General features: G+C 37.5%; 1 protein-coding gene across 6 annotated transcripts in view; it reads left to right on the top strand.

Moving 5' to 3' along the window:
* The window catches only part of COL24A1 (collagen type XXIV alpha 1 chain), a 152,400-nt gene that overhangs the window by 53,354 nt on the left and 71,484 nt on the right, over window positions 1–27,562 (top strand). For 5 of the 6 annotated variants that reach the window (XM_069789138.1, XM_069789140.1, XM_069789137.1 and 2 more), the window contains 9 exons: window positions 210–254; window positions 5,174–5,227; window positions 5,319–5,363; window positions 5,763–5,816; window positions 6,420–6,473; window positions 8,127–8,180; window positions 17,947–18,000; window positions 22,449–22,502; window positions 23,889–23,933. In XM_069789138.1, coding sequence (XP_069645239.1) covers window positions 210–254; window positions 5,174–5,227; window positions 5,319–5,363; window positions 5,763–5,816; window positions 6,420–6,473; window positions 8,127–8,180; window positions 17,947–18,000; window positions 22,449–22,502; window positions 23,889–23,933 — 459 coding nt within the window. The remainder of the gene's footprint in view (window positions 1–209; window positions 255–5,173; window positions 5,228–5,318; window positions 5,364–5,762; window positions 5,817–6,419; window positions 6,474–8,126; window positions 8,181–17,946; window positions 18,001–22,448; window positions 22,503–23,888; window positions 23,934–27,562) is intronic. The other variant, XM_069789141.1, reaches the window with a different exon arrangement.

Raw genomic sequence — 27,562 nt, 5'->3', positions numbered from 1 at the left:
GATTTAATGATGCAAATATCTTGAAATCTAATTCCACAATCAGGGATTTTAAGCAGCATGCTCCCCTATACAGTGATAAGGTGTCATTCTTCAGGAACTCTCTAAAAATCCCAGCTGACTTGCTTTGCAGATCATTTTTGTTTATTTTATCACTGGGAATTTTGTAAAATAGTAAAGTTCAGATAATCTAAAATGAATTTTCTTTGAAGGGAATTGTTGGTGGTGTTGGTCCTCCTGGATTTCCAGGACTAAGAGTGAGTATGCTTTTATTGCTTACTTTGATACGGCTTCATTAGAATATTTGTCTTGTCTGTGAAATAATAAAAACAAACATAAGAATCCAGGGATTTAAACAAATTTTGTTTTAGTTAGTCATGATTTTAATTAAAATCACTCTACAAAACTGCTGTCATGTTGCTGGTATGGCGTACGTCTATATTTGGTTTGAATTTCTATGCTTATTTCTGATCTGGTGTGTCTGGGTTTTTTTCTTCGAAATAGCCAAGTTTGCTAGTTTATACCCCTAAAGTCAGTGTCACTTTTTCAAAAAGTGAGATACTTTCAAACATTTTTAACATCCACAGCCTTCATTCATTCCTGTATATGGCTACCAAATTCTAAGCAGAATTAATTCCTAAGCAATATTACTTTATCTTGTATACAGTATCATATTCTTTTTTTTTTTTACATTTTTAGAATAAGGTTGTTATGCTCATTATGGAGTTGTAAGCTGTAGTTGTATAAATACAGCTGTGCCAGAGAAGCTCAGTGACATGAATGAGTCCTACAGGAGGTGGGAAAGACCGATACTTTCATACTGTGTAGTCTTACTCCCTTATTTTAAGTAATTAATGTGTTTACTTTTCAAGGATATGGTTTTGATTCTTGATATTGGCTCAGTCAAGGCTGGCTACCCAGCCGTGTTCATAGTTCATAACGTGGGAGAAAATAGCATGTTTACACTTGAATTAAGAAAGCCATGATTGTCTCCAGTGTTGGCTTTTTTTTTTTTTTTTTAATATCTGGAGATCTGAAACATTCTTGATAAGTTTGTTAGTTTACACTGACGGTCATCTAACTTTTCCTTTGAAGTATGACAGTTGAGTTCCATTATTATTATCTTTTTAATGGTATCTTCATAACAAAAAATATTCCTGTAAGTCATCCCTTGCTGCCTGATGGGGATTGTTATGGCATTGCTATTGTGAAGACGCACAAGCTTGGTCAAGGAACTTCTGTGGCTTCCAGCCGTCATCACGCAAACATGACTCATAGCGTTCTTGTCAGTTGACATATTTGAGCCAATTGAACCACTCATGAGACTAGAGGCTGCACTCTTGAGAATTTGCTTTGAATTATAGTTTGCTTTTCTTTCTTACATGACCATCTTTGGAATTTTATCTCAAGGATTTTGATAATTGTACAAATGTTTCTGAGTTTTTTTAAAAAGCCTACCTGCTAAAAAGGTAGGTACTGATTATTTTGATTAAATCTTAGTCAGCAGTTTAGCCCTTCCTAGAACCCATGCGCATAAATGTTTGCATGGTCAAAGCTCCATTTGTCATGTTGCTGAGTTGCAGTCACTTATGCAGAGAGACTGAGTATCAATAATTTTTTGTGAAATACAGTAATTATTTTCAATCACCAGTCCAAAACCTTTGCCACTTGTACATAGCTCTCATTATGGTTATATTTTGGCTATTTCTTGAAAAAAAAAAAAAAAAAATTGATGGCATATTTAGATTTTGACCAGCATGAAGTCAATAATTGTTTTGCCTGTGAACCCCATTTGAGTGGCCTGCTATCTCTTGTTTATACATGGGATGCTTTTGCACAATTCCAGCTGTGTAAAAGAGCACTGATTATGTGCCCATGTGCTCTACATAATTTGTATTCAAAGGAAAGACAAGAAAGTAAAGCATAGAAACTGAAACTGACATTTCTTTCTTCATTATGTACAATTGCTAAGCTAATTCTTCCTGTGTGTAGTTTTTAGTTTTGCAATGTGACTATTTGGGACAGGACTTTTACAGGGAGTGCACTGATATTCACATCTTTTGTTGGAATTAGAGTTTGACCCCCTGAACTGTTGGAAACATCATCTGCTGCAGCTCCATTTGACTGCAAAGAATTAGGAGTCTTGCATGGAGCAGAGAGCTCCTTTGATCTCTACACTTGTGTGTTTGTAGCTGAGGTGTATAGATATATGCTGAAAAACAATGACACTTTTGGAGGCAGAAATAATTTTGCAGATGAGCTTCTGGTCTTAAAAGAGTTTAGTGCTTGGGATGACAAATCCATGAACAAAAATATGTGTGGACAAGTGCTTATGATGTAGAAATGCAGCTCCATAACGGTAGGATCATTGTACATCCTTCCAACAGCTTAATAGATCTTATGGATATATTAGGGTGTTTTTAAAGGTGTCTTCTTTTAGTTAGCCAAGACACATTAGCATTGCTGCTCAGGGGCAGTTAACTCTCCATGGTTGATAAGACCTTACTACTGGTACAGTAAGATTTTGCAGTTGAGGAAAATGGCCCAGCAACATTTTCTCCAGATTTCTGAACACCCTTTGGAAGCTTCCAAAGCATCAGCAAATCTAGTTGGGGTTTTGAAATAAGTTCGGAACATGGCTAAAGAGGACTGCAGTATCTAGTGGCATGAGTCTTCTGTGGATACTAACACAGTGTACAGGCATCATCATTAAAATTTACTATTATGCACTCCTCTGTGTCTCTGCATTATATCATATTAGTTACGCTGGTTCCCACTTTTCCAGTCAGTAAGATAATTGGAAGAGCTGCACTTTGTTCCAGAGTTCCTTTACAAGGGACCGTTGTGCTCTTTTAAACTGTAGCAGAATTTCACCAAGACACCAGGGGAATTTCAGGTGACCCCAGCATCCCCAAGTACAGCTTTTGTGGTGCAGCCCTGTTCCTTGACCACACCTGCTCTCCTAATGGGCTTGTGCACCGTGGCCTCTGTTTTCACATGTCCCTTATTCAGGCAGATGGTAGTGGTCATCCAAAACTGAGTAAAGAACTAGAGATCTCAATGTTTCTTCTAAAATAGTCAATTGTAACACATTATACTATTATAAGATGCAATATTGAACATGAGATTAAATATATTATTCTGGCAGAAACCAACAGCGTTAATTCAAGAAGTTTGTCCAGCCCAGCTGTATGCAGTGTCAAGAGCTAATTATATTTTTGTGTTTGTTCATGAGAACAATGGCAAAGTGAGCAGCATTGGCAAGCTGAGTCCAAGAATTTCTTCCTTCCATGATTTTTTCAATATACAAAGCTGTTGCCACATTCAGAGTTTTGGCTGGCTGAGCAGTCAGTCTCTCAAGATTTGCAAGGCCATGAGTTTTAATAAGATGAAGACTTTCAGAAAATTGACTACAGTTATCAGAGCGAGTTTTGCTTTTTTTTTTTTCTTCCTTAAAAAAAACCCCCAAACCTAATACCAGGAAGCATTAGTTTTCCTTTTCTGGTATCTTATCTTTTTGACAGGTAAAAGCATTTTGGTTTTAGTTTCACTTGTCACTTAGAAATGGTGGAAAAGATATGCTTTACGTAGCTGAAGTAATTTTTGTTTTCTATCTATCGGCAAGTTTTAACCAAACTGATAAGCATATGCTAATGTATAGTGAGGCTTTTATAGATGGAGGACCATTTAAAAAACTGACAGACTTACTAATTCAACCCTTTTCTTATCAGTGAGATCATTTTTCAGTTTTATTTTTGTGTAGTTCAAGTTCTTTGTTGTTAATTAGGTCAGCCAGTATCTCTGGAGACTGTGATAGGAGTTTCATCAACCTGAATTTTGTAAAGCTGTTTTGGAACTTCTTCCCATTGCTTTTTTTTAAGCTAAATTTCCCAGCTCAGTATCCCTCTGATTTTTCAACCAATGCTATTGTTACCATAAGTAGCGTTTCAACACACAGTATTATTAATACAGAAATGCCTTGCTGAACTAGAATATATAGCACAAGCAAGAGACAGCAGTGTAAACAATTTATCTTGGCATCAGCTAACATGACAGAATATATCATTTGAGCAGTCATGGAAAGCTAAAGCAATATAGAGTGGCAATTTTCCTTGGAGCTTTACCAAGCACCATTGAGACGCTAAGTCATCAGTCTTCCTTTTTCTTCAGTGAGCCATGAGTCTGATGATGGCTGCAGAAGAATGCTTTTGCTAACATTGCTGTAAGAGTCTCCAGAGAATAATGAATGTGTGCTGAACTGGAAATCAGTAGGTGTCCATCTTATCTTTTTCATGTCACTCTCAGCAAGTGGCAAAAGATTTCTGTATTCGTATTTGTTGCTAAATTCTTGCATAGCCACAGAGGTATAACACTGCCTTTTTTTGTTTGGTTTTTGGTTTTTTTTTTTCCCAGAGGTAGAATAGGCAAAAAGTAGATAGACTTTTCCCTCTGTAACATAGTTTTAACTATTGCTAAATCATTTCTTATGTTTAGCTCACCATCTTAATATTATTGTTGTTGCTGTGTTGAAAAAAATTAAGAATCTTAAAAGATCATTTCTGGTTCACTTTTCAAGTCATAAAATAGTCCATATAAGTCCCAGAAAGGAGAGCTGTAGTAAGGGCTTTGAAGGTACCTGAGAACAGAAAAAGTGAGCGTGCCTGTCAGAACTTAGGTTAAGTTTGCACACTTGGTATTTTGGAAGAATCCCATCTCTTTTTTTAACTTGTAGAAGTCACTGAGAGATGAGAAATTCTAGTAAAAGTCACTTTTTATGGTACTACTTATGGTAGAATAATTCCTTTAAGTCAAATTCGATGCTTACCAGAGCAGTGATGTCATGTAACCCTAAGGACAGAGGGAATAGCCACCGAATGTGCAGCTGCAGTACAAAAGAAAGCTTCCTTATTCTGCATTGCCTAATGCACTATCTTCTCTTGAATACAGAATCTATGGGAAAAGAGGGAAATTCAGTTTCTTGTGTTTCTGCTGATGTGGTTGGGAACTGTAAATATGGAGGGCTTATAATACGGATACTTTTTTCCCCAAGAAATTAGCCTGAAAAAGATTTTGGTTTCTCTCTGTGGTGCAGAAAATGCCACATTCTGGTACCAGTATTTAAGTTACTCCATTTCATCAAATGTTTAATGCAGTCACCTTTCTTGCTGTCTCATAGGGAGGCATTGGGCCAGCAGGACCAAGTGGACCATCAGGAATTCCAGGGCCCATGGTATGGTGCTAAACAATCCCACAGCCCGGTGCCTATGCTGGTTTCCAAATTATAGATGAACATTGGATTTTTGTTTTCTTTATTTTAATAGGGTCTCCCAGGGAGTGTGGGACAGCCTGGAATGAAAGGTGATAAGGTGATTTAAATATTTCCATTATCTTAGAGATATAGAGTTCTTTCAGACTCCTTTCATTAAATCTTGAGCAACATAATGTACTGGACAAAGCCTTCCCTTTTTCCTTTTGATTTTTTTCTTCTGGCTTTCATTTTTTAAAATTACTTCAGTCTCACAATCTTGTACTTTAGACAAACTTACTCGTGGACACAGCACTTAATACTGGGCATAACAATATCCAGTGCTGTGTGTCTAGGGTTTCCTGGAGAGGGTGCTTCAGTGCAACATCTTGCATTGTCATTCAAAGATCTGTGTTAATTTTAAATACTAAATATTGAATTCATCTTTCTCATTCTCTAAGTCTGATAACTACCCCATTTTAAGCCACATACATATGTCTGTATAAAATATGTTGCTTAGGGTGAACATGGCCTTGCAGGAGAGCCAGGAGACCAGGGTTACCCAGGAGACAAGGTAATTTATAATTACATTGTTTTACAAAATTGTCCAATATCAGCAACTTCATGAGGCTTCTGAGTCTCTTAATATGCAACAAGTCAGCTACTAGATACCACTGCATTAATATATCTTTAAGAAATGCTGTGCTAATTAAAACTTAGTTATGGAAAGTAGTGAGCAAAGACAAGTAAAGGGCATGGGCAGAATTCTGGCTGCTGTGTGTTCAGAGATGCATCAAACAAGAAAAGAATTATGGTGTGATCTGAAACCTGCTAAGAAACTGTTGTAAAAGATGGTTTTCCCTATAACCTTGAGATTCATCTGCAGCTCACCTGTACCAACTGTGGTTAGCAGCAGCACATGGTCTGGCATGCTCCTTCATATCGTGAAACTGAGATAAATAAGGATCTTCTTTCCTATTTGGCTAGTACATCAGAAGTCACTGAAATAGCACATCCTCTGAGAACTCTTTTGATGAAAGTTGGATGTTAGAAGACATTTCTCATCCCGCAGGAGTATTTTGAAGCCTGCTTGAGGTGGCAAAGTGTAGCAATCTATTGCTTCCAACATAACACAACAATACATTTTCATGTGTATTTAATAGCTTTCTTTTTTCAGGGTGCTCTTGGTTTACCAGGGCCCCCAGGGATCAGAGGAAAGCCAGGACCCCCAGTAAGTTTACACATCAATTTTTGCTCTCAATGTATCACTATGTGTTGCTATATCTGATGCTTCTTTGTATCTTATGTTCACACTACATGTAATCCTCCAGAAGCTACCTAATTCAAAAAGCACAAAGAATAAGGTCTAAGCTGCTTTTATTTCTAGTGACTGGTTAGTGACTGGGTGAGATCCTAATGTGTGAAATTTTATTACAGAGATCAGTATATGTGTCAGATTTTAATATGGGAGTGCTTAGGATATTAGGTATTCTGTGACAGTCACTTTGTGGCAGAATAGACAGGTTGGTGATGTTTGAAATAAATCCACTGAGAGCTTTGGGAGCTGCCAAGATGACCATTTGGGCTAGCTGGATTTGGAGAGAGTGTGGGAAATCTCATTAGTAATGGCCAGTCATTTCTCTCGGGGATGGGAGTAGTCATGAATTCCAGTATTTACTGATTTTTAGCAACTTTAAAGGCATCTGTGCGGCATTGCCCTTCTGCATTTGTAAATGTTGAGACAGAAAAGGCATTGCACAGGGTTATCTGGCTTTTTCCTCACCTATTTTTAGCACTACTATCTGCCTGTTTTCGGTGTATAATTAAAAGCTGCCAATAGCCAATACTTAATGCTGTTAAAGAATTAATCACTCCAGTCTGAATTTTCTTATGTGCAGTCAGGCCACTATCTGGTAAACCTTAGACCTCATGCATGTCTTAGGCCCTCAAACTCAAGAAAAAAATACTTTCTTTGTCCCAGAGAATTTATAATATAAACACTAATCCTACAAAAAACTTACACAAATTTGCGTAAGCTCAGATGGGAAAACTCAGACTTTTTGCCTTTAAAGAGATAAGCATTTTCATTTAAAGATAAGCATGTGAATTAGCCCATTCCTGAACAGTTGTGGATTTTAAGCACAAACTGAATGTGACCGATTTCTTGAATTCTGTTAAATGAAGGTATGAGACCTCAGTCCTGCAAGTCATATAAGATCTAACTTTGTAGAATGCATTTACAATAAAATAATTTACTTTTAAAATTTAAAAAAGGTTTTCCAGGTCAGGCTTTAATTTTGCTCAAGGAAGACCTAGTTATGGCAGCAGCAGCAGCAAACTTTTAAAAATGTGGAAGAACAGGTATAGTTTAGAGAAATATTTTGGTCAGTTCTTAGGTGTGTCAGTATTTGTATATAATGGAGTTACTATAACATGTGGATAGGACCTAATTTTACTATTATTAATCACAAAACTGCCATTTCTTTGGCTGTGATTGGATAGTTAAAATATATAGGTAAGTATGTAAACCAATACCCAGAGCAGTTACTTCCTGAACTTTTAAATAATACGTAGTTTTTATTGTGAAAACAGCTATATATTTCAAGGGGTTTTTTTATGTGACTATTTGGATCATCCCAAAACTCCCAGTTTCATTTGTCTAAAGCTAATTTGCATTTTTTGTTGTGACTTCAAAGAGATATGAAGAACTAGTTTTAATTGAATCCAAAGAGAGACAGTTACAAAATTTCCTGTTTAGTGGAAAAGTCATCTCAACGCTTTTGTTGGCTTTCTTTTTGATAAATGTTTTTAAAATCTTCATAACAATCTGTTGGTAAAAAAATAAATTATTACGAATAATCTAACTGTTTGGATTTTTTTTAAGGGGAAAATTGGAGATCCTGGATCCCATGGACCATTGGGTCCTCCAGGACCTGAGGTAAGAAATTGCTTGGTAGAGGTAAATTGAATGTCATTTAGTTTTAAATTACAAAAATCAGAGGTAGCTCAGTTTGCTTCACAGAAGATTGTTGTCTTAGTTGAATTAGAAAATATTTTTTATTCTGTCATATCCAATGAATTCATTCACCTCTATGAAGTGCAAAAGGTTCTAGATCATAATTTTTTTAATGCAAAGTATTCATATACAGGATCTTTGAAAACAAAGTAGTTTGTCATTTGCCTATGTGATTAGGATTTGCTCTCTTTTGAATCCAGGTGTTATGGATTATACCTTGAATGAGGCTCATGTGATTTCTCAGGCACACTTCCATTCATTAATTCTACAGCATGTTTACAAATGGGATTTTCCAAGCCTGGTTGCGTATTTATCTCTTACAAAACAGCTTTATTTGCAAGGAACACAAAGAATAAACACCAGTTACATAGAAGCATTGCCAGGCACTTAAATGTAGCAGTGCGGTTGCCTAAGAACTGTGTAGTACTATGGCAGTTTACACAGAAACTAAGTCAGTCTCTGAATTGTTCCATTTTGGTGCTTTTTTGCATTTATACCATGGGCTGTAGAGAAAATGCTGTGGACTGTACAGGAAAGACATACACAGACACTCATATATTTACTGGAAAGATGAAAGCAAAAACTGCAGCTTTTTCTTTTCAATCAGCCTCCTCCAATGGATGTTTGGTTTTTTTTTTAAATATATCTGGAAGATACATATTGGCAATGATGGTTGCTCTGGCCTTACAAGATATAATAACTCTGGGAGCATATCTCCTCAAACCAAGGCTCTATATTCCTACTTTTTTTTAAAAGGGAGCCCAAGGCCTCTTGTTCCTCAAAAAACAAATTATTGGGGTTTATTACTTTATTGTTGTAGCTCCTCTAAATCCTAAAGAACAGACTTTCTTATTGGAGATGAGCCCTCATTGAGAGAAAACTCATTGGGAAATGTGTTATAGCAACACAAGATGGTCTTTTCAGAATAAGCCAGTATGTTTTAGTCAATGGGGAGAAGGTATTTTCATGTCCTTCAGTCAGAATGAAAAAGGCACAAAGCCTGTGCTTGCTGCCCACAACTGCCTCCCTCTGTGGCTCAGGATTTTAGATTTTGTAAGCCTCTTCACTGTTAGTAAAAGAGATCTTTGTATCGTCTCTTCTCTTTGTATAGCTTCCAGCAAGGGAGACAGACTGTGGCAGGTTAATATCAAATTGTTGGTCTTGAAGCCTGTGTCCTGATGACCCTGATGCCTATCCTGGTAGTCCTTCATAGTTCCTTATTCCAACCAAGGCATACTATTCCTTTGGGCCTGGGGAGAAATTCATCATTTGGAGCTAGTACCCTCAGGGCAGATATGGGTGGGAAAAACTCCTGTCTGGAAAGCTCAACATTTCCTTTTGCTCAGGTGTGCAGAATTACTTCAGCCTTTAGAAGGCAAATAAAGTGGTTTATGTTAGAAAATTAGAGCTTGAGTGTCCAGGTAGTTTTCTTTGAATAATTGTCTGCAAAATGTCAGGTTTAAAACTACAAAACAATGTTTCTTATAACTTTAGTCACGCAAGACATCCAAATAAAGTAAAAGAAATTTTGCCTTCTTTTACTTCATAAAAACATGGTCACCATATGGCAAAATAGCAGAAATAGAAGGGAGGTAGTACAGCAGTACACCAGCATCTTGAACACACTGGAAATTCTAGAAGTTCTGTAATAAAAGGAATTTAAAATAACAGCTTAAACCTGAAGATTGTATCTTACTCGCCCTGTTACTTTGTCATGTAAAAATAAGGTAGTTGTTGTTGCCAGAAGCTATTTAGACACAAGTGGGTATATGAAGTATGAGCAATTAGTGCAGATTTTCCTACAAGAAAAGCCTACTGTCATATATCTGATCATGTCTCTTCTTCCAAAACCAGACAGCTAGCTGGTCAGACAGGGCTGCTTTCCTTGTTCCTATTTCATTATCTGAATGGTCAGACTTCCCGTGACCCCATGCAGAAAACAGACATTACATCCTATACTATGTGTTCCCCTTGATGTTTCTGGAAACAGGAGAATGTGATGAATTAGTGTCTTACAAGGGGAGTACTTTGAATTTGGTATGGACATGACAACCCATACCATATGCCTTTTATTGGGGAAAAAAAAAAAGCTATGTTGGAATTTGTTGGGCATTGCTCTGAGTGGGAGGAACGAGGCTGTGTCTGGCCAGTGACAGAACCTGTCAGATCCTACTTCAAACTGCCTCTCCTCTTTTTGTCCAACACTAAGACAGTGGGATTTATAAATGTGCCCTGTCCCCATGCTCAAGCTTGGTTTTGGTACATGTGAAATAAGAAACTGGGCATCCTTTGGTCTCTCCAATTACATATTTGAGTATGTATTTCATTTCCAGTATAAAGAATAAACAGTCATATCCCTAATTTTTTTCCTGTGTAAACTGCTGTAAATCAGGCACTACAGCAGCTGAAGTCTATAGTTATCCCTGCACACAGCAGTGGGAGCAGGCCTGGCAGGCTTCACTTATCCTCCTGGGTTTTTGGCTTTTTATATGCAGGTCAGCAGTGAATTGCTTCCTAAATCTTTCCTCTGCAGCTGTACAGCCTAGGTACACTAGATCAGAGTTGGAATAAGCCACCCACTCATAGCCGGGGTCCATTTGAGAACTGCAGTGCTGATGGGTAGCAGCGAGTAGAGGGAGGGACAGAGGTCTTGTACTCACTCTCTGGGCGGCCGTATGAGGGTTGGCTGCCAAGTGCATTTTTTTTCAGTGCAGAAGTCCCGCAGTGTGAAGCCAAATTCTCTTCTGGGTATGTTGCCGCAGAGCCAGGGGCTGTCGCGTGCCTGAATACATGCTGCTCACAAAGCACTGGATATCTTTAGTGAGCGCTTTATGGAGCATATTCTGCATCAGTTTACACATTTTCCTGCTTTGTCGTGCATCTAAAACTGAACAGCCAAAATTCCAGCTTTCTAGAGAGCTTTATTTTATCAGTATGACAAGTAGAAAGTGCTGGTCTGACTGTTTTAACCCACAATGCCTGTGTTTACTGTGTACGATGAAGTATGTAATGCTTATTGTTAATGTGAATGAAATTAGGCAAGGTTTTAACAGGCTTCCACATGTATTCAGAATATTTCATAGTTAAATTTCGCCCTATGAAGTACATTTAATTATCCCCTAAGAATGAGGGCGATAGTTTCCTTCAGATGTGCTCTGAGTATTATAAATAGGTTTCATCTGGAGCAGAGGGAGCATTAGTCATTATCTTCAATAGAACTTTTTTCATCTGTGCAGTATTTTGATCTGAAGTGGTTAGCTTATTCTTTCAGGAAGGTACTCATATGGGATTCAGCTGGTATGTTTCATGCTGAAGGCAATAGCATTACAAAGGAAAAGGATACATTCAAATAATAGTTAACAGTCAAAAAGGCACGTATTTTGTAAGTGAATCACTGGCTGCTTTGAGTTGTTCATTTTGAAAAAAAGTATTTTTAATGTATGTTTTATCTTATCACGTGATGTTTTTGAGGTTGTGCAAACAATACCATGAGTGCAGTGATAACAGCCTTCTGTTTCAATATTGCATCAAATAACTTGCATGCAAATGACTTGAAGGAAATGTAGAAATAAAGACAATTTTATAGCTGAATTAACTGTATGTTCTGGCATACATCCGAAGAACTGTTCTTGTTGTAGAATTGCTTATACTTTCTGCTTGCCTTTGCACAGAATCTTTAACTGGTCCTTTCTTATATTTATTTGACATAAGTACATCTTTCTGATTTTTTTTCAAGAAATAGGTATTAATTTTGCAGAAATATTCAATTTACCTTGACTTTTTAATAATGTTGAAGAATGCTTGTTCATGTGACCCTCCTGTGTTCTCTATTTTCTTCAGAGCGATTGTGATAATTCAGTCTGTGCCTGTTAGGTCCTAGTCTGTTTCCACAGACCTTCATAGGTACTTTGCATAGAATTTGCCATCTTGGAGATTTTCCTTTTTCAGGCAGAGCTGTGGTGAGACTTCACAGGAAAAGAAGGGACATGCAGATAAACAAAACTTGATTTATGTTGCTTTACCAGGGTGTTACTTAACTCCTAATGTTCTGAATCTGGCTAGAGTAAGGCAAGCTAATATTTAAATGGTTTCTATTTGATTTTGAACACCTGCACTGCTTTGTCTCTTGGGTTTTGGTGTTGATCTTAGAAGAAACAGTAGTCTTGCAAATAAATTTGAAATTTCTGCCTTACTTTTTCAGTCTAGTTGTGGTCTGATATGTATGGGCACACAGTTGTTAGCGGCATAGAAGCAACGTACAGTGAAATAATCCTCCTGCAAGAGAACAGAGTTCCTCTTGCACAAGGATTATTTCACTGACTATTAGTTACTAGTCTATTTTCTAAGGTTTAAGGGCAGGGATACTTGATTTTCAAAATGCACAGAGTTGTTCCTGATGACTTGCCTCTGTATTCAGGCTTTGCCAAATTCCACTGTCTCTTATATTATTAGAAGCATGCCTGAAAGAAGACCCGTTCCTCAGACCATAGTCATTTGACTGTTATTGGAGGACTTGTAACACAAAACTGAGCCTGAATATTTTAAAATAAATCCATAATCTGGTATTTCTGTCCCTTATGAAATGCCGACATTTGATGCTTGTTTTTACCATAAGTCAGAACAAAATTTTAAAACTTAAATCTCTCTGCTTAGCATTGGTATATGTATTGGAAAGTCCCACAAAAGTAGCTGTTAATGTTGAATGACTGGCTTGATTTTTGAGTCTTGTGAAAGCAATTGATCAGGTGGCTAAGGTGGCCGTGATTGACCAACAGACCACCTCTTCTGTGGTGCACCTTGCAGGTTGACTGCTGGAAGTCTTCAGGGCAGACAGGGAGACTGTTAAACAGTGTTCAACAGCAAGTGTAGCTCTAACCAAACTGCCAAGCTCCCTCTGAAATCCTGTCTGATCCTTGGAGTGGGTCTGCACTGAAGTTCTTACCAAAGCTCTTAATCTTTCACATTGTAGCTTTACAGAATACTTCAAGACTTGGTCCTTAATATGTTGATTGGTGGCTGGTGCTGCTGTGTTGGTCACTCAGGTGAATCACCAGCCACCTTCTTGGCCATCAAGCAGCCAAGCAGGTCTGTGAAGGACATGTTTTGAAGGGTTGGTATAGGGCCTTGCTCACGCTAAAGACTACACTAGATACTACTTGTTGTAAATACAAGGATTCTAATGTGTGTTGCATGTAATATGTAGATGCACTAGATGGCTTCAAAGGATGATGCATCACATTTGGAAAACTGGTGACTTTAAGTCTCTCACAAGAACATCAATCACTAGGGTTTCAGTGAGCGTGGCTGAATAAATCTGCCATGTGCAATTAGACAAAAGCACAAAGCAACATCAGCATTGTTTTACTGACATCTTAGCAACAGTAAATTGCAAAGCTTTCCTGTATTGTATGCTGTAATCCATGATTGACCTTTTTTCTGTTCTCTGACAAACTGCAATTGTACAGTTGTAATTTGTACTGTTAGATTCCTCCCCCACCCTTTCCAAAATCAGAATTGAAAGTTTGTAGGAAAAAATTAAAGTTTTGTCTCTGCCCTTTAAAAATGCTGGCATTAAACTTTGGCTAGATAGGCAGACACAGAAGAAAGCTCATTTCAAATCTTTTTTTTCCTTACTATTTTCCTCTTTGTACTTGGCACATTATTGATACTGTCACGCAGTTGTACAAATGTCAAAGAGCAAAGTCCTGTAACTGTGTGAATACTGACATTTCTAAAATTGTGCAGAGAAAAAAATAGATTTTTTTTTTAAATTGAATTGCATAGCATGTCCTGTCAGAAGAATAATAAGTACTTATTTCAGAATACAAAATCACAGCTTGTTTTCTCAGTTTAGAGAGATTGTAGTTTTATGCAGAAATCTTCCTTTTGTAATTCGATGACAATTAGTAATAAAGCTCTAATAAGGTATCTTGAAGTTCAGTAGCTGCATCCAGTCAGTATTGCTTCTGAAAATTCATTCTAATTTCTCATTCAAATGAAACACAGCATGTGATTGAATGAAATAATACTGGAGCAGGGAAACTTGGCAACTGAAGGGACTATCGCAGTCCCTGGAGAGGTTTTTGCCCTGTGGTGCCTTTCCACCAGCGCTCGTGTCCCAATCCCATTGAGGGGTACTGAGGAGCTAGAGGGCATGAGGGTCGGTATCTGATACAATGCTGGCAAATGTCATGTGGCAACAGCCTGGAGTGAGTGGGATACTGCAAATATAAGAGAATTCCTCGTGGAAATAGAGTGTAATTTCCAAACATTTCTGATACTCTGCTTCCTTGTTAGCAGCCACACAGGAAAACAAACAAAAGAAAAGCAGCAGCTTTTGCAGATCCGTCATCTCTGAAGCACTGACTTAAGTACAAAAAGTCATGCCCTGACATAGTAACAGTCTGATCATCTCTGCATTTTTTGTTAATTAAAGATTATATAGATAAATGAGAGCAATAAATATGTTAATTTTATATTTAAATGTAGTCAGTACAAAGAGCAACACTTTCACAGCAAGGTTAAAGTTCATTTGTGTTGAGATAGCTGGTACTTCAGGTTCTTCTGACACCACCTCTAGTTTGATTAAACTGAGTGAACTCTAAAGCACTTTGCTGGCGAAAGGCCAGATCTGCAGCAAGATTTTGAAAATAATTTGTAACGTACCAGCTGCCAGGCTTCTGGCTGATGGGAAGATAAGAATCTACACTTTGCATTTCCTTAGTAGAAGTAATGATATTGAGTGATGTTTTGTTCTGAACAGTCTCTGCTGAAAATTACAGTGCAGCTGGCAACTAATTATATGTTGATCTCCTGGCCTTTCACTTATGGAAGAATACTGAATTTTTAACCTTGAGTAGCTTCACAGGGAGCTGGCTGCTGAATGACTCATGGCAAATTCAGATATAGGTAGAAATGTATACCACTTCACTACTCAATCTGAATGGCAAACACCATTGCTGAGGCCTTTTAAGAACTCCTTTCTGGTTCATTCATTTTCTGGAATTGTCTTAAGTGATTATGCGTGTCCTGGATTATTACAATTATCTCACGGATTATTAATGTGAGAATGTCTTGGAAATAGTGTTCTAATAGTGCCATAGCATCTGCATTTTCTCTGTGCTAGTGCTTGAGAAGAAAAGACTTAAATCCAGCTTTACGGCAAAGACAAAAATGATAAAGTATTTAAACTTTTAAATGCATCGCTAGTGATGATGCTCTCAGGCCAGTAGCCCTCTTGCATCCTAAGACTTTGTCTGACATGGAAAGGTTTCCAAATGTCTTGATGTTCTAACTGTGATAGTGCTTGTCAATGCTTACTTCTCATAGTTCTTACTGAATTCCTTCTAGAAGTATTTATGCAAATAAATAAATAAAGTAGATGTATTCCTCTATAAGAGTATAAGAATCTTTCTACATACACATTTTTCTTGGCGGATTGCTTTCTGGAATGTTTATTGCCATGAGGGAAATTGTCTCTATGTCAGCATTTAGCACTTGTTCACACGTTAGTTAAAGATTCACAGATGTACAAAACAACCCACCCCTTGGTAACTATTTAAGGTCTGTAAAATAACCAGATTTAGAATCAAGAAAGGATGAGTTAGCAACTCCCAAAGAATTGACCTAACTCTTCAGTGTATTTCAGTAGGTAAGTGTGGTCAGGATTTTTTAAAAATCTGCTTATGAACTGTATAGAAATCTAGGCTGATGTGAGTACTTTAGGTATCAGTCTGGGTGCCTTGGTCACATGTGACTAATATGCTATGTGCCACCTAGAGGCATGTTGGAGTTGTTGCACGGCTCTACTAGTACTGCTTTATGGCAAAAAGAAATTACCACCGTGATGTTTTGTGAAATGCTGTGTGTTAGGGTTGTTCCACTTATTTTGAAAACTCAGATCAGTTCTTTTTTATTCTTTAGTGGTTTGCTTTAGTACTCATTAGCTTTCAAGTTCTAACCCCGATTTTTTTTAAAGAAATCATAATTCTTTTTTATATTGTAATATATACATGTTTTTTATTTAATATATAAACACACCTAAAAATACTTGCATGCCATCTAAATCTCTGTTTATAAGTCTCTCTACATCCTGTTAAGAACACGTTATAGAAAGCAAACAGTAGAAAGCTCTACAAGTAAGAACAGTGATGCCCTAAATACTTAATTTTATTATAATGTTGTAGTTGAGGGTGAAATAATGTTTTCTTTTAAATTTCTTGCTTTAGTATGATTTCTCTTTACCTTTCTGGTAAGGTTTTTTTGTGATTAATGTCAGCTAATTATGCATAATCATTAGAAATTATTATTGCCTGTATTTGAAGCTCAACTGTTCTGGAAGAATTGAGTATCGTTAACTATTATCCACCTAGTGAGGCAATTATTTATTTATTTTTTTAAATTCTTCTTTCCTGCTTAGAGAACCTGAAAAGTGACTCTTGAAGCTTTAATGATGATATGTATTAGCCTGCATGAGTATGGAAGGGTGCCAGAGAGAATTTCATGCTGGAAGTTCTTTATGAGATGTTCTTTAAATTGTTCTGAACATGTATGATGCTTTCATTTCCATTATTGGAAAAGTATGCATGCAAAGATTGATATTTATAATTTTGAATCTGCAGTGATTTTCTCTTAAGGAAAAAGAAAACTTGTTTTTACTAGTGTTAGGTGATGGATGTGCACAAATGTAGTAATAAATATTTTACTCGGAGGAAGAACTTTTCAGTGGCAGTCTTTCTATTTTCACATAGGCAAGATTAATGAAATGTAGAAGTTTATAAAAATAACAAATCAAATACTATCTTGGCAGATGACTGAGCCCTGTGCCAACTAACGAGTCAAATGCTTTACTTTATCCTACAAATATAAAGATTACGTTTCTTCACTGGATGTTTATGAAATTTAACTCACTACTGTATTGCATAAGGGTTAGCTGCATCATTTTTGTTTTCTTAAAATACACTCATTCCTTATAAAGCAATCTAGTTATAGCACTGGATTCATCTGACATAGAAGCATCCTCATAGTGTACCACTCTGCCTACTGGCCAGATGGTGTGGGGTTGTCATTTTAATTGATTCATTTCATTTGCATTTTCATTTTTTCTTTACCAACAGCTGGACCTGTACCACACACTATTTCACAAAGGCTTATTCAGAATAATGCTACATGCTGGTGCCCTTCAGTTACTGCCAGCCAGACCTGGATTAGCACCTGCTGATTTGGAGGCAAAAGGCTTTCTACTCTTTTCTTAATCTTGCAGTGATCTCGTCCTTAAAGTGAGGCCAAGGATTAAAGGGTTTCAGCTGCTCTCTAAGCTTTTTTAAAAAATAGTTGAATTCACGAGTACAGGACCTGGTGCTGGCTGCTTTGTGGGTTTTTTTGTGCATCAAGACCAATCCAGTGGTTTAATTTCAAACGTTGCTTAATGGATAAAAAGTCTTATGCTAAGAGAAGCAAAACCCATACTGACATATGCTAAATTGAGTTTAATGAAAGCTGCCTAAAATCTGTCACTTATCCAAGTCCTTTCAAGGAAACTTAATGGATTTTGACATTTTGGGGATGGTAGAACAAATTTATTTCTTGTTTCTGTGATTCGGGTTTGTTAAATGAATGAACAGAATCAAAACAAGTACATTGGAAACATTCCTACTCTGTAAATCATTTGTCTGTATGATTTCTTTAGGGTTTTCCAGGAGATATTGGTGTACCTGGATTAAATGGCCCTGAAGGTCCTAAGGTAAGACTATATGAAAACTTATTCATAGTAACAATAAACAGTATAAATCTCTGAGGAAAAACTCTGAGAGACGGACACTGGCATTATGAGAAGATAATCTTACTGTCAAAATACAGGTACTTTGCCTCAGGTATTTATATGAGGAAGTTAATCTAATGTTTAATGCCGTCTGTGCAGTTATGAGGGCAATTACTGTGTTAGATGGAAGCATGTGATGGCAAGTTAAGTGCAAAGAAATTTTGAGAAAATGCTGTATAGCTAGAAAGTAGCATATGTTTCACCTATATTTAAATAAAATGCATGCGGATCTCTATAGTCTCACCTGAGTAGTACAGAATTTTTTTTAACAAATTTTGAAAGAAATAGTAGCTAAAGATATGGAAGAAATGGTAAAATACACACACCAGATTAAATAATGGATAAAATAATATATATAATAATAATGGATAAAATTTATCTACCAAAAAATGACTGTGCCAGATTAATTTAGCCTTTGTTCTTTAGTAGACTAATATTTTAGACCAAGCTTAGGCAATCATTCACAGGTATAGAGTTTTCAATGAAGCTTTGGATAAAAGCACATATGGGAAATTTTTGTTTAAAATGGAAAAGGTAGAGACTAGTACAAAAAGTGCAGGTGGATCAGAAATTAACCCGGAGGAAGATGATTGAATAATATCTGAAGACTGACTACTTTTTGTTGAAAGGCAAGTACCAATTAAGTTCTTCACTCACCAGCCTTGGGACTATTCTTACATTGTATTTTCACTAATAAATAGACACAAGTAAGACGGAATGAAATTTGTACATGAAACAAAGTTGAGCATCTTAGACGATCTTAAAAACTGCACTTTGTACTAATTCATCCCACTTGTGTTACTTCAGACTGATGCATGCAAGGACTAAAACAATAAATCCTCCTGTAAACTTAGAGCTTCACACCTGGCAAGAAGGAAAGACACTGCCAGATCTCTCTGAAATGAAAGCACAATAAGGTGGTTAGAAATTAAGTGAAATTCTAGAACACATGAGGCAAGGTGTCTTATTAATGCCACTGCACAAAGCACGAGAAGACTTTATCTAAGTAGTACACACAGTTCTGGGCATTTGTATTCCAGAAGGACTCAATCAAGTCAGACTAGATGCAGAAAAGGATACTTGAATGACTGTATTCTGAGACACAGTTTATTTATCCTACCAAAATGAAGGGGCTTTTTGAGCTTTGTAAGTAAACCAGAGGGCAGAAATTGGTGAGGCAAAAGAACTGTGCAAGACCAACAACAGCATTGGTCCAAGGACAAAACATGCAAGTTGTCCATGAATAAACAGAGGTGGAAATTATAAGATTTCCTATCAACCAAGCTGTGAAATTCTGTGGCAGACTACTCAAGAAAACATAGGAAATATTTTAAAGATAGAGTCTTATTTGTCCCTGGAAGATTGTAACAATCCCACCATGCCAAAGTTAATCATTCTTGAGAACATCTCAAATAATCCAGTTGCCAAAGCCATAGCCAATCTTTTCTGCATCTCTTATCTTTCAACTGTGTCAAGAGCCTTGTCCCAAAATAGCTCAGACATGAATTTACTAGGAAGGCTGAGAACTCATTATCTGATGTGGCAAATTGGGGAGAAGTTAAAATACATTTCCTGAGACAGGTGTGGACGTTTTCTTCAGTTCTGATTTATTGTTTTGCTAACTTGTTTGTGTGTATGTGTAATGTTAGCAGCTTTATATGAATGAATTTTATATGACACTTGCAGTGGCAGTTGCTCCTGTGTTTCTGAATTACCAGGGCACTTAAAAAAACCTTTTGATGCAATACTGTGTCTAGAGTCTAGGGGAAATAGTAGAAGAAAAATATGTCAGGTCTTGAACTGCAGATCAGATTCAGTCCTCCAAACTGATACATGAATGATGTAACTGAGATCTAATCCCTGCTGCCCAGTTTCTTCAGTAAGAGTTATTCCACATTATATCCAAAGTGTTTAATTAGATGTTTTTGTTAGAATTGGGTTGATGTTTAATACATAGATTACTGATGTATTGCCTTTTCACGGATTCCAGCAAAAAAGTACCAAAAGGTAGCCTATGGAGTTTAAGACTGTATTTCTTTGATACAGAAATTACATAGCTGAACAAGATTCCATGATCTCTGGCACATTTGGTCTTAGAGACAAAAAAGCTTAGACAGCCTGCTCTAATCAGGGAGAACTGATGACTTACATTTGAGAAGGAAGATTACCAAACTGGAAAAATTCTTACACTGCTCCTCATACCAAGGGAGAAGGGCTGCATAACACTGGAAATGTTTGGCTTTTGGGACTCCCTGCTGTCTTGTGTTGACTGCAGTTTTAAAAAAATTCCTCCAGCTTTTATTTTTAGAAAACTGTTCTCACTGTGCTGCTCTCTTCCTCATGTTTTTGTTTATGCTTCCTCAGAAGCAATACCCATTTTAAAAGCCAAGAAAGCAGGGTAGGCTTTATTTTTTAGCAGTTGGCATGGGAGAAATTCAGCCTCTTGGTGGAAAGTTTAAGCTCTGTGAGTGTGATCAGCCAACTTTAAATACCAGTAGAAGTTCTGGATTGTCAATTTTCCCTAAATTAGTGCAGTAATCAGCAAATCTGACCTCTCTGAAATAATGGTCAAAGGATTCATTACATAATTTGGTCTACAGCACATTACTCAGCTTGGAAACAATATTTTAGAAGGTGTTTGATCTTGATCCACCACTTCTTAAAAAAAAAAAAAAGCACACTTACATTTTTAAAAAGGGAATAAGAATATTTTTAAGAATTTCTGAAATAATTTAGTTTGTTTCCTATGTTAGTCTTGCAATTATTTATGCTCTGTAACCGAGAAAAGTGAGTGGAAAAGATGGTCAGAATATGCTGACTATAACTGTAGTTTTTCCAGCAGTGTGTGCTGTACCGTGGAAGTGGTTGAGAACTTCCTTCCTCTGCTCATTTATGTTTGTTTGGATAACGCATTCAATAGAAGTGGCTATTAGGAGTTTCACCACTTCTGGAAGGGATGGTCAACTGGGAGGTTATATATGTGAAATAGAGGATACCCCCATTTGCTGACTCCCTCAGTTTTTTCCAGACACTTTGGCACATGTCTAATGACTACTTTCATTTTCTGTTTGTTGCCTGAAACCTCAAAGGGGAGATGGAAATTTCATTTAGTCTTAATATTAATTTTACAGTCTGGGACTTTTTTCTGGATTCATTTAAGTGCAGTGGAAGGGTGTGTACAGTAGCAGTGTTGCTAATGTTTCCACTGTGCAATTACATTTTACTGAAAGCCATATCTCCTAATGTGCTTTGCTATTAGAAAAAAACAACAGTTCTGTCAATGAAAAATTTTTGTGACTAACCACACAAGAATATTACTTATGTAGTGCTACTAAAAGCCCTCCTGTCACTTTTGGGCTAGTATGTCAAACAGCAGTCCACCCAGTCTTTCCCAGACTGATGGGCTCTGATGAAACTCAGTACCTTGAGGTGGCCTGTTCCATTTTACTTTGTGTGCTAAGTAAACTGTTACTGGACCAATGCCTGCATCTTCTGTCTAGACTTTAGCTTCATTAGTAAGCAACTAATAAGGCTTACACTTGGAACTTTCCCACCATTGCTTTCTTCAGAGGCTAATCATGTCTCTCCTAAGGGGCAGTTTCTTTGTTCTTGTTGCCTTATCTGATATTGTTAAGCTTAGCTTTCCCAGAACATTAATAATATGTTTACACAGATTTTATTTTTTTTTTGTCCTACGCCAGGTCAAGTGCTTTTCCCAATTACTACCATTGTAATTGGGATGACTGAGATTTTTGACACTGCTAGCTGCAAAGTCATTTAAACAAAGTTTTGAAAATGTTGGTGTGAGCAGTCATGAAAACTCAGAGCTGGCAGAGGATAAGGTGCTTTATCTCTGGGAAGCTGATTATAATCCTGACAGAAAAGTAAGGGCTGAAAAGCACAAGTAGTTTTGGACAAGCTAGTAGTTTAAATTCACTTTGTAGTTCATTTCCATTGCAATGTTGTGATCACATGTTATGCTAAAAACTACCTAAATTAAAGATCTATAAGAGTTACATTGGTTTTTGCTTTAATCCTAATATGATGGTGTGCTTTATGTCCTCAAAAAAGAGGAACTGTTCTTTTGTGAGCTCCAATTTTTTTTAATTTCCTTTTCAAAAAGACAAAAGAAAAAAGTTTTAGAAAAATCTGTGTGGTAGAAGTTTGTAAGATACTCAGTTTTCCAGCAGATTTTAAAATTCTGCTGCATCTTCTCCTGACTTCCTAAGGGAAATCCAAAGAACAATGGTAAGAAAAGAGGTCTGCTTCCTCAGTTTTGCATTTCTTTCCAGGTTTGTAAGAGGAGAGAAACTAGACCAACCTGATTGTTGGTTGATATAAGTTCTCACTGTGTTTGTTTGGATGTTTAGGGACTTCTGGGTGACCGAGGGCCTCCAGGGCCACAAGGCCCCAAAGGAGTTGAGGTAAGATGGAAATATTATCCAATCAAGACATTATGTTTAAAAGAAAAAGTTGTGAGGGTTAACAGGGTTAGACAGCAATGGTTAGGTGTTTATGGTGGTGGTGTGCAAAATTTCAAGTTTCTTTTGTATTTTGGCAGGTGTTGCAAAGAGGTTTTAGCAGCCTTATGGGGCTGTGCATCCATTATATGGTTTATTTTAGTTATTTCAGTGGAATCTCAGATAATATGTGTCCAGAGTTGGATGTGGTTCTAATAGTTAAACTAGGGAGATGGGGGTGTAGTATGGAGATAGAAACCATATATGAATTTAATTACAGTATCCTAGATACACTTAAATAAACCATTAGACCCCATTAATTGAAGGAGGAGGAAGGCAGCTCTTCATCTTATAAATTTATTGAGTATTCTTAATTCATCATCATGAAAATAAAAACTGATGTCTGCTAGGCTAAAAGTAATTAACATTAGAAATAATTTAATCAATTAGTCTGGGGATAGACCTCTAGACTTCTAAGTAGCTTAATTATGGGCTTCCATGACAAATATTGAGTAAAAGCTAACCGTGGCAAAAGGATCAGTTTAGTTAGAAGCCAGGAAGCTGCAGATTAGATTTCTTAATTCCTCTGTTTCCTATGGCTTGTAATTGAAAAGGTGGTGTACCACTTTCTCCAAAACCTGGAGAAAATCTTCCATGCTGAGGAGGGTCAGTGAACCATAAAACGATCACAGCATGACATCCTGGCACAGCACTGATACAAGTCCATGTTTTAATATAACTGTGTAATGAGTGAACCCTGAAGAGTTAATGCTACAGCTCCCCATCATGCATAATTATATCAGTGCACTGCGTAGCACAGGCACAGTGTCTCATTTCTTCTCTTACACACCTGACAAGTCTGACCCCGAGCCTCCCTCCATTCCGGAGAAAAGACAAGGTTAAACCCTAGCAAAATAGCTTGGCTAACTTGGCAGTTGTGCCATAGCAACATGGAAGAGAAAAGCAGGTTGTTCCTACTGCTTTTATAGTCATGAAGTGTCACATGTTGCTAGAAGAGAGTACCTGCAGGGCAGACAGAGAGGTTGACCCATCATTGCCGAATCTCTCCCTGCTCCAAATTGTGAAAATATTGCTGTAATGGTAGGTATACCAACAGTTTAACAGCCTTTCTGGCTGCATCTACGGGCTACATGGGACATGGCTTTCTGGCTAATGAATTTGTTTGAAATGAGATTAGTCTCTCCTGTAATGTTGCCATCAGACTTGGACTCATACAAACACATCTGTAGCAAATTTAAGATGATATAATCAATACAAACAGTTATCTGCAGATTTTCTTTTTTAAAGCTAGACTTGGCATCAAGATTATTGAGCCCTGATTTCTTTTAGGGAGAAGTAGGACCAGCTGGACCTATTGGAGGAGTCGGCCCAAGAGTAAGTATAAGTAATTTTAAGGCAGACTATTTTTCAGCAGAAGTACTGCTTTAAAAGGTAAATTTACTGTGAGAAATGACTGTGTTAAAATGGCATCTCCTGAATAAATATGTCTCTTCCATCAGCACATACTCATAACAGAGCTAGGGGGAGAAATGGTTTTCTATATGAAGGATTTGAAAACAAATCATAGCCATGGTGCACAAAATAAAATTTTTGAAAAGGAAAGAGTCGATAACTAACTGCTTGTGGTACTCCTCTGAAGCAGATGAAACCACCATGTAGTTCCTAGGGACTGAACCAGCTGATATATCATAATATTTAAATTGGGGAAGAATCCACCATGAGACTCCACTCACAAGGAGAAATATAAAGGACTGATGCTTTAAGAAATCATTTTCAAACTGATCTGGTAGACAGTTGCTGAAAGCAGTAAAGCTGGAATGCCACAATGCTGTTTGTGGTGATATGTTTTAAAAGACAAAAGTTTAAAATTAACAACCAATTTTGTTAGTTATAAAAATTTACTAGTGTCTAAGCGTATTTTAGTGGACTTGAAGCTTATGTTTAGAAAAATTCTAAACTAAAAAGGAATACTGGCCTGCACTAGGGACTACAGGAGTGTCGCTAAGTTTATTGAAAGCAATATGATCTTCTGCCTTTACTTAATTTGCTTACGTGTGTTAATTACTGGCTTGGTCTTCATTTTGAATGACTTCTCATTTCTTGCATGAACTTAGGAAAGTCTGTACCATTGTCTCCTGGTTCTAGAGTGGATATAGTCCTACATCATTTTTCCTGTTCATTAGCTATTCAAAGCTGGGAATTTGCTTTCTGTTAGAAATAATATTAAAACACTTATTTGCCACATGGATTAGGTGTTCTTAAAAAAAAACAACAACAAAAAACAAAAACAAAAAAACAAACCACCAACCCAAAAACCTCTTTTTTCAGCTGAGGAAAACATGCAAAAAATTGAACAGAATTTCAAAAACACTTTGTGACTCAGTTCAATATCCCGTTTAATCTGCCTGAGCTTCTGCCAAGAGCCTCATGGAAATTTTTATTTTGGCTGCATCATACTTTGAGTTTTCTCCTTGGGCAGGGCTTCATGGCTGGACAGCATCTCCATATTGTGCTGTGGCAATTGGAAAAGAAGATCCTGCCATGGGTGACTCATGGGCAAAGAGACAACTACCTTCACATTCTCTGCATCACCAGGCATGCACAGGCCACCATCAGCTGGTGTCAAAGTGACCTAAGAGGAAAAATTTCTGTGTAACCTAGCAAACTGAAATATTTTTAATCTATTTTGGGTCAGTTTGACCTAAATTATTTTGGTTTTGATTTCTCTCAATGGGAAATGTGCACACTATTGGCTTGTCTTATGGCTCCCTCGTTTCCCTCTCTCACAACAAGCTGTTGAGAAAAGAATGTGTGGATCTGAGGTGGCCTCCAGGGTTCCCATCTCCAGGCATTTTTTAGTAGCTTGCTGGCTAGCATCCCCTTCTGAAATGAGAGGTAGGGGAAATGGGAATTTTGCTTGATGGACAGCCCTGCCTGTTTTTCCCCCTCATCCCAGGGCCCATCTGCTCTTGCCTGGATTCTACAGCTTCTATTGGCTCCAGCTGTTGCACAGCTCCAGGCCAACTTGTTCACACTGCTGCTCTGAACTCTGCTCCCATCTCTGCTTGTCCTTGCTTCTTCACTCCCGCTTGTAGCATGGTCTGTGTCGTTACATTAGAGAGAGAGAGAGCGTTCCGGTCATGAAGTTGTTAAATCTGATATAGTTTAGCTGAGTCAGTAAGCTGCTGAATGCATCTGTCTTTTTAAATTATGCTCGCTTGATTGCAATTTCACATCTTTGTGAAAAAATGGCTTTGTTTCCATTTTCCATGAAAGGAGTTTAAAAAAGTAAATGCTACATCTGAAAGTAAATGCTATCAAAACGGTGCTGTCACTGTACTAATTAAATAGCCATGGGGGCAGGGGAGGTCTCTGGGAGGGACCTGAAAAAGTGGTCTGGCCATGCATGGCCCCGAGGTACCATCAGCTGTCAGCTATGCCTTTAGCTGACAGATGTGTCTCTAACTTGGTTTTTGCAGCCTCCAGGGGTGGTGATACTTCATTCTCCTTGGCAATCTGCTTCAGTCCTTTGCCTATTTTACAGATGGTTTTTCTAATGTCTGGCTGTTCTATCTGAAAGTCTTGCCTGTGTCTTTCTCGCTGCAACCTTGCTTCCTGTCCTACAGACCTTATTTGTAGGCATGGTTAATAGGTTAGTCCTCTTCTCAGCCACTGTTATCCTTACTTTCTTAGGGTTTGTCTAAACTAGGTAAAGTATCCTTGTAGGTGATGTGTTCTAAACCTTTGATTATTCTTATGAAACTGTTCTAGTTTTCTCTTGGACAGTAATGAAGCAGGTTTCTAGTGCATCTGGAATTCCTCATCTCTTCTACTGTGTAGTTTTCAGGTCAAAGTGTTCAGCCCCCAGTTCAGGTTTAGGCATGTGCCAAGCAGGCAGCCATAAATTTTCACCTCATTGTCTCCTTCCCCCTGCCCCCCATCCCTTGTTTCTAACATTTGCTTTAAAAAACATGCATGAGACCAAAAACCACTGGGACCCACCTGACCAATGCTGCCAGTAAAACAGATCATCCTCTGCTGGAACAGAAGGTTAATATGAATGTGCACTCTGGTTCTCAGGTCCCAGCTTGGAAACACATTCCCATGTGTCTAAAAGAACTGGAGCCAAAACTGATGATGCTTCCCCATTTGTTCAGGGTATATCTCAGGTTCCACAGAGCTGAATCTGATCACACGATCTGATTTTGTCATTCACTCCTTTTCAAACCTTCCCACCCATTCTATTCCAAAGTCAAATACTTACATTCTCTAAATTAATCCTTCTAAATCAAAAAATGCTGATTTTTTTTTTTTAGTATTTATTTGTCCTGTGAAAATACAGTAGATGCCACATTAAAGAAGTGACTGTGTTTATTCAGTTTCCTCCCAATTTAACTCTTTCTCAGACGCTATCCAAATATTAACTGTGTAACTGTCAGTGTAGCTCAGCTCAGTCAGTGCGAGCATTGGTGCATTTTTTTTTTATTTTTTTTTTATCTTCATTGCTGGAGCAGAAAATGCCTTTAAAAAGCGGGAGATTGTTTTAAACCAGAATATAAAAAGGAATTGTTGTGAGTTGATTCCTTTCTGGGATACATGTGTAAAACAAAAGCTGATATTTATATAGTCATAAGGTGAGCAGTTCCTCCTAACTATGGGGGAAAATGCTCTCAAAGCTGTTCCACTCCCCCAGTGCAGTATTTTCTGAAGGTGTCATATGTCTTCCTGTGGGCTGAAGGCATGTGAGGAGCTTGTGGAGGGATGGAAATAGAGTGATAGTGAGAGATATGTATATTAAAATATACACACCTGTATCAACCCGTTGTGAGGTGAAAGGAAGTACAGGTGATTGCTGTTTCCTGCAAGGGAAGGGCAGAACTTTCAGCTAATATTTTAGGAAACAGACATTTCCTTTGGGACTACCCTGCCCTGGAAGAGTAATTTTCTCAGGGATTTGCAAGCAGAAAAAGAGCCGTCCTTACTTTAACCTTCTGTCAGTGGCT

This window comes from Haliaeetus albicilla, chromosome 8 (assembly GCF_947461875.1).
Source record: "Haliaeetus albicilla chromosome 8, bHalAlb1.1, whole genome shotgun sequence".
NCBI lineage: Eukaryota > Metazoa > Chordata > Aves > Accipitriformes > Accipitridae > Haliaeetus > Haliaeetus albicilla.
This window is presented reverse-complemented; position numbering and strand designations above follow the sequence as displayed.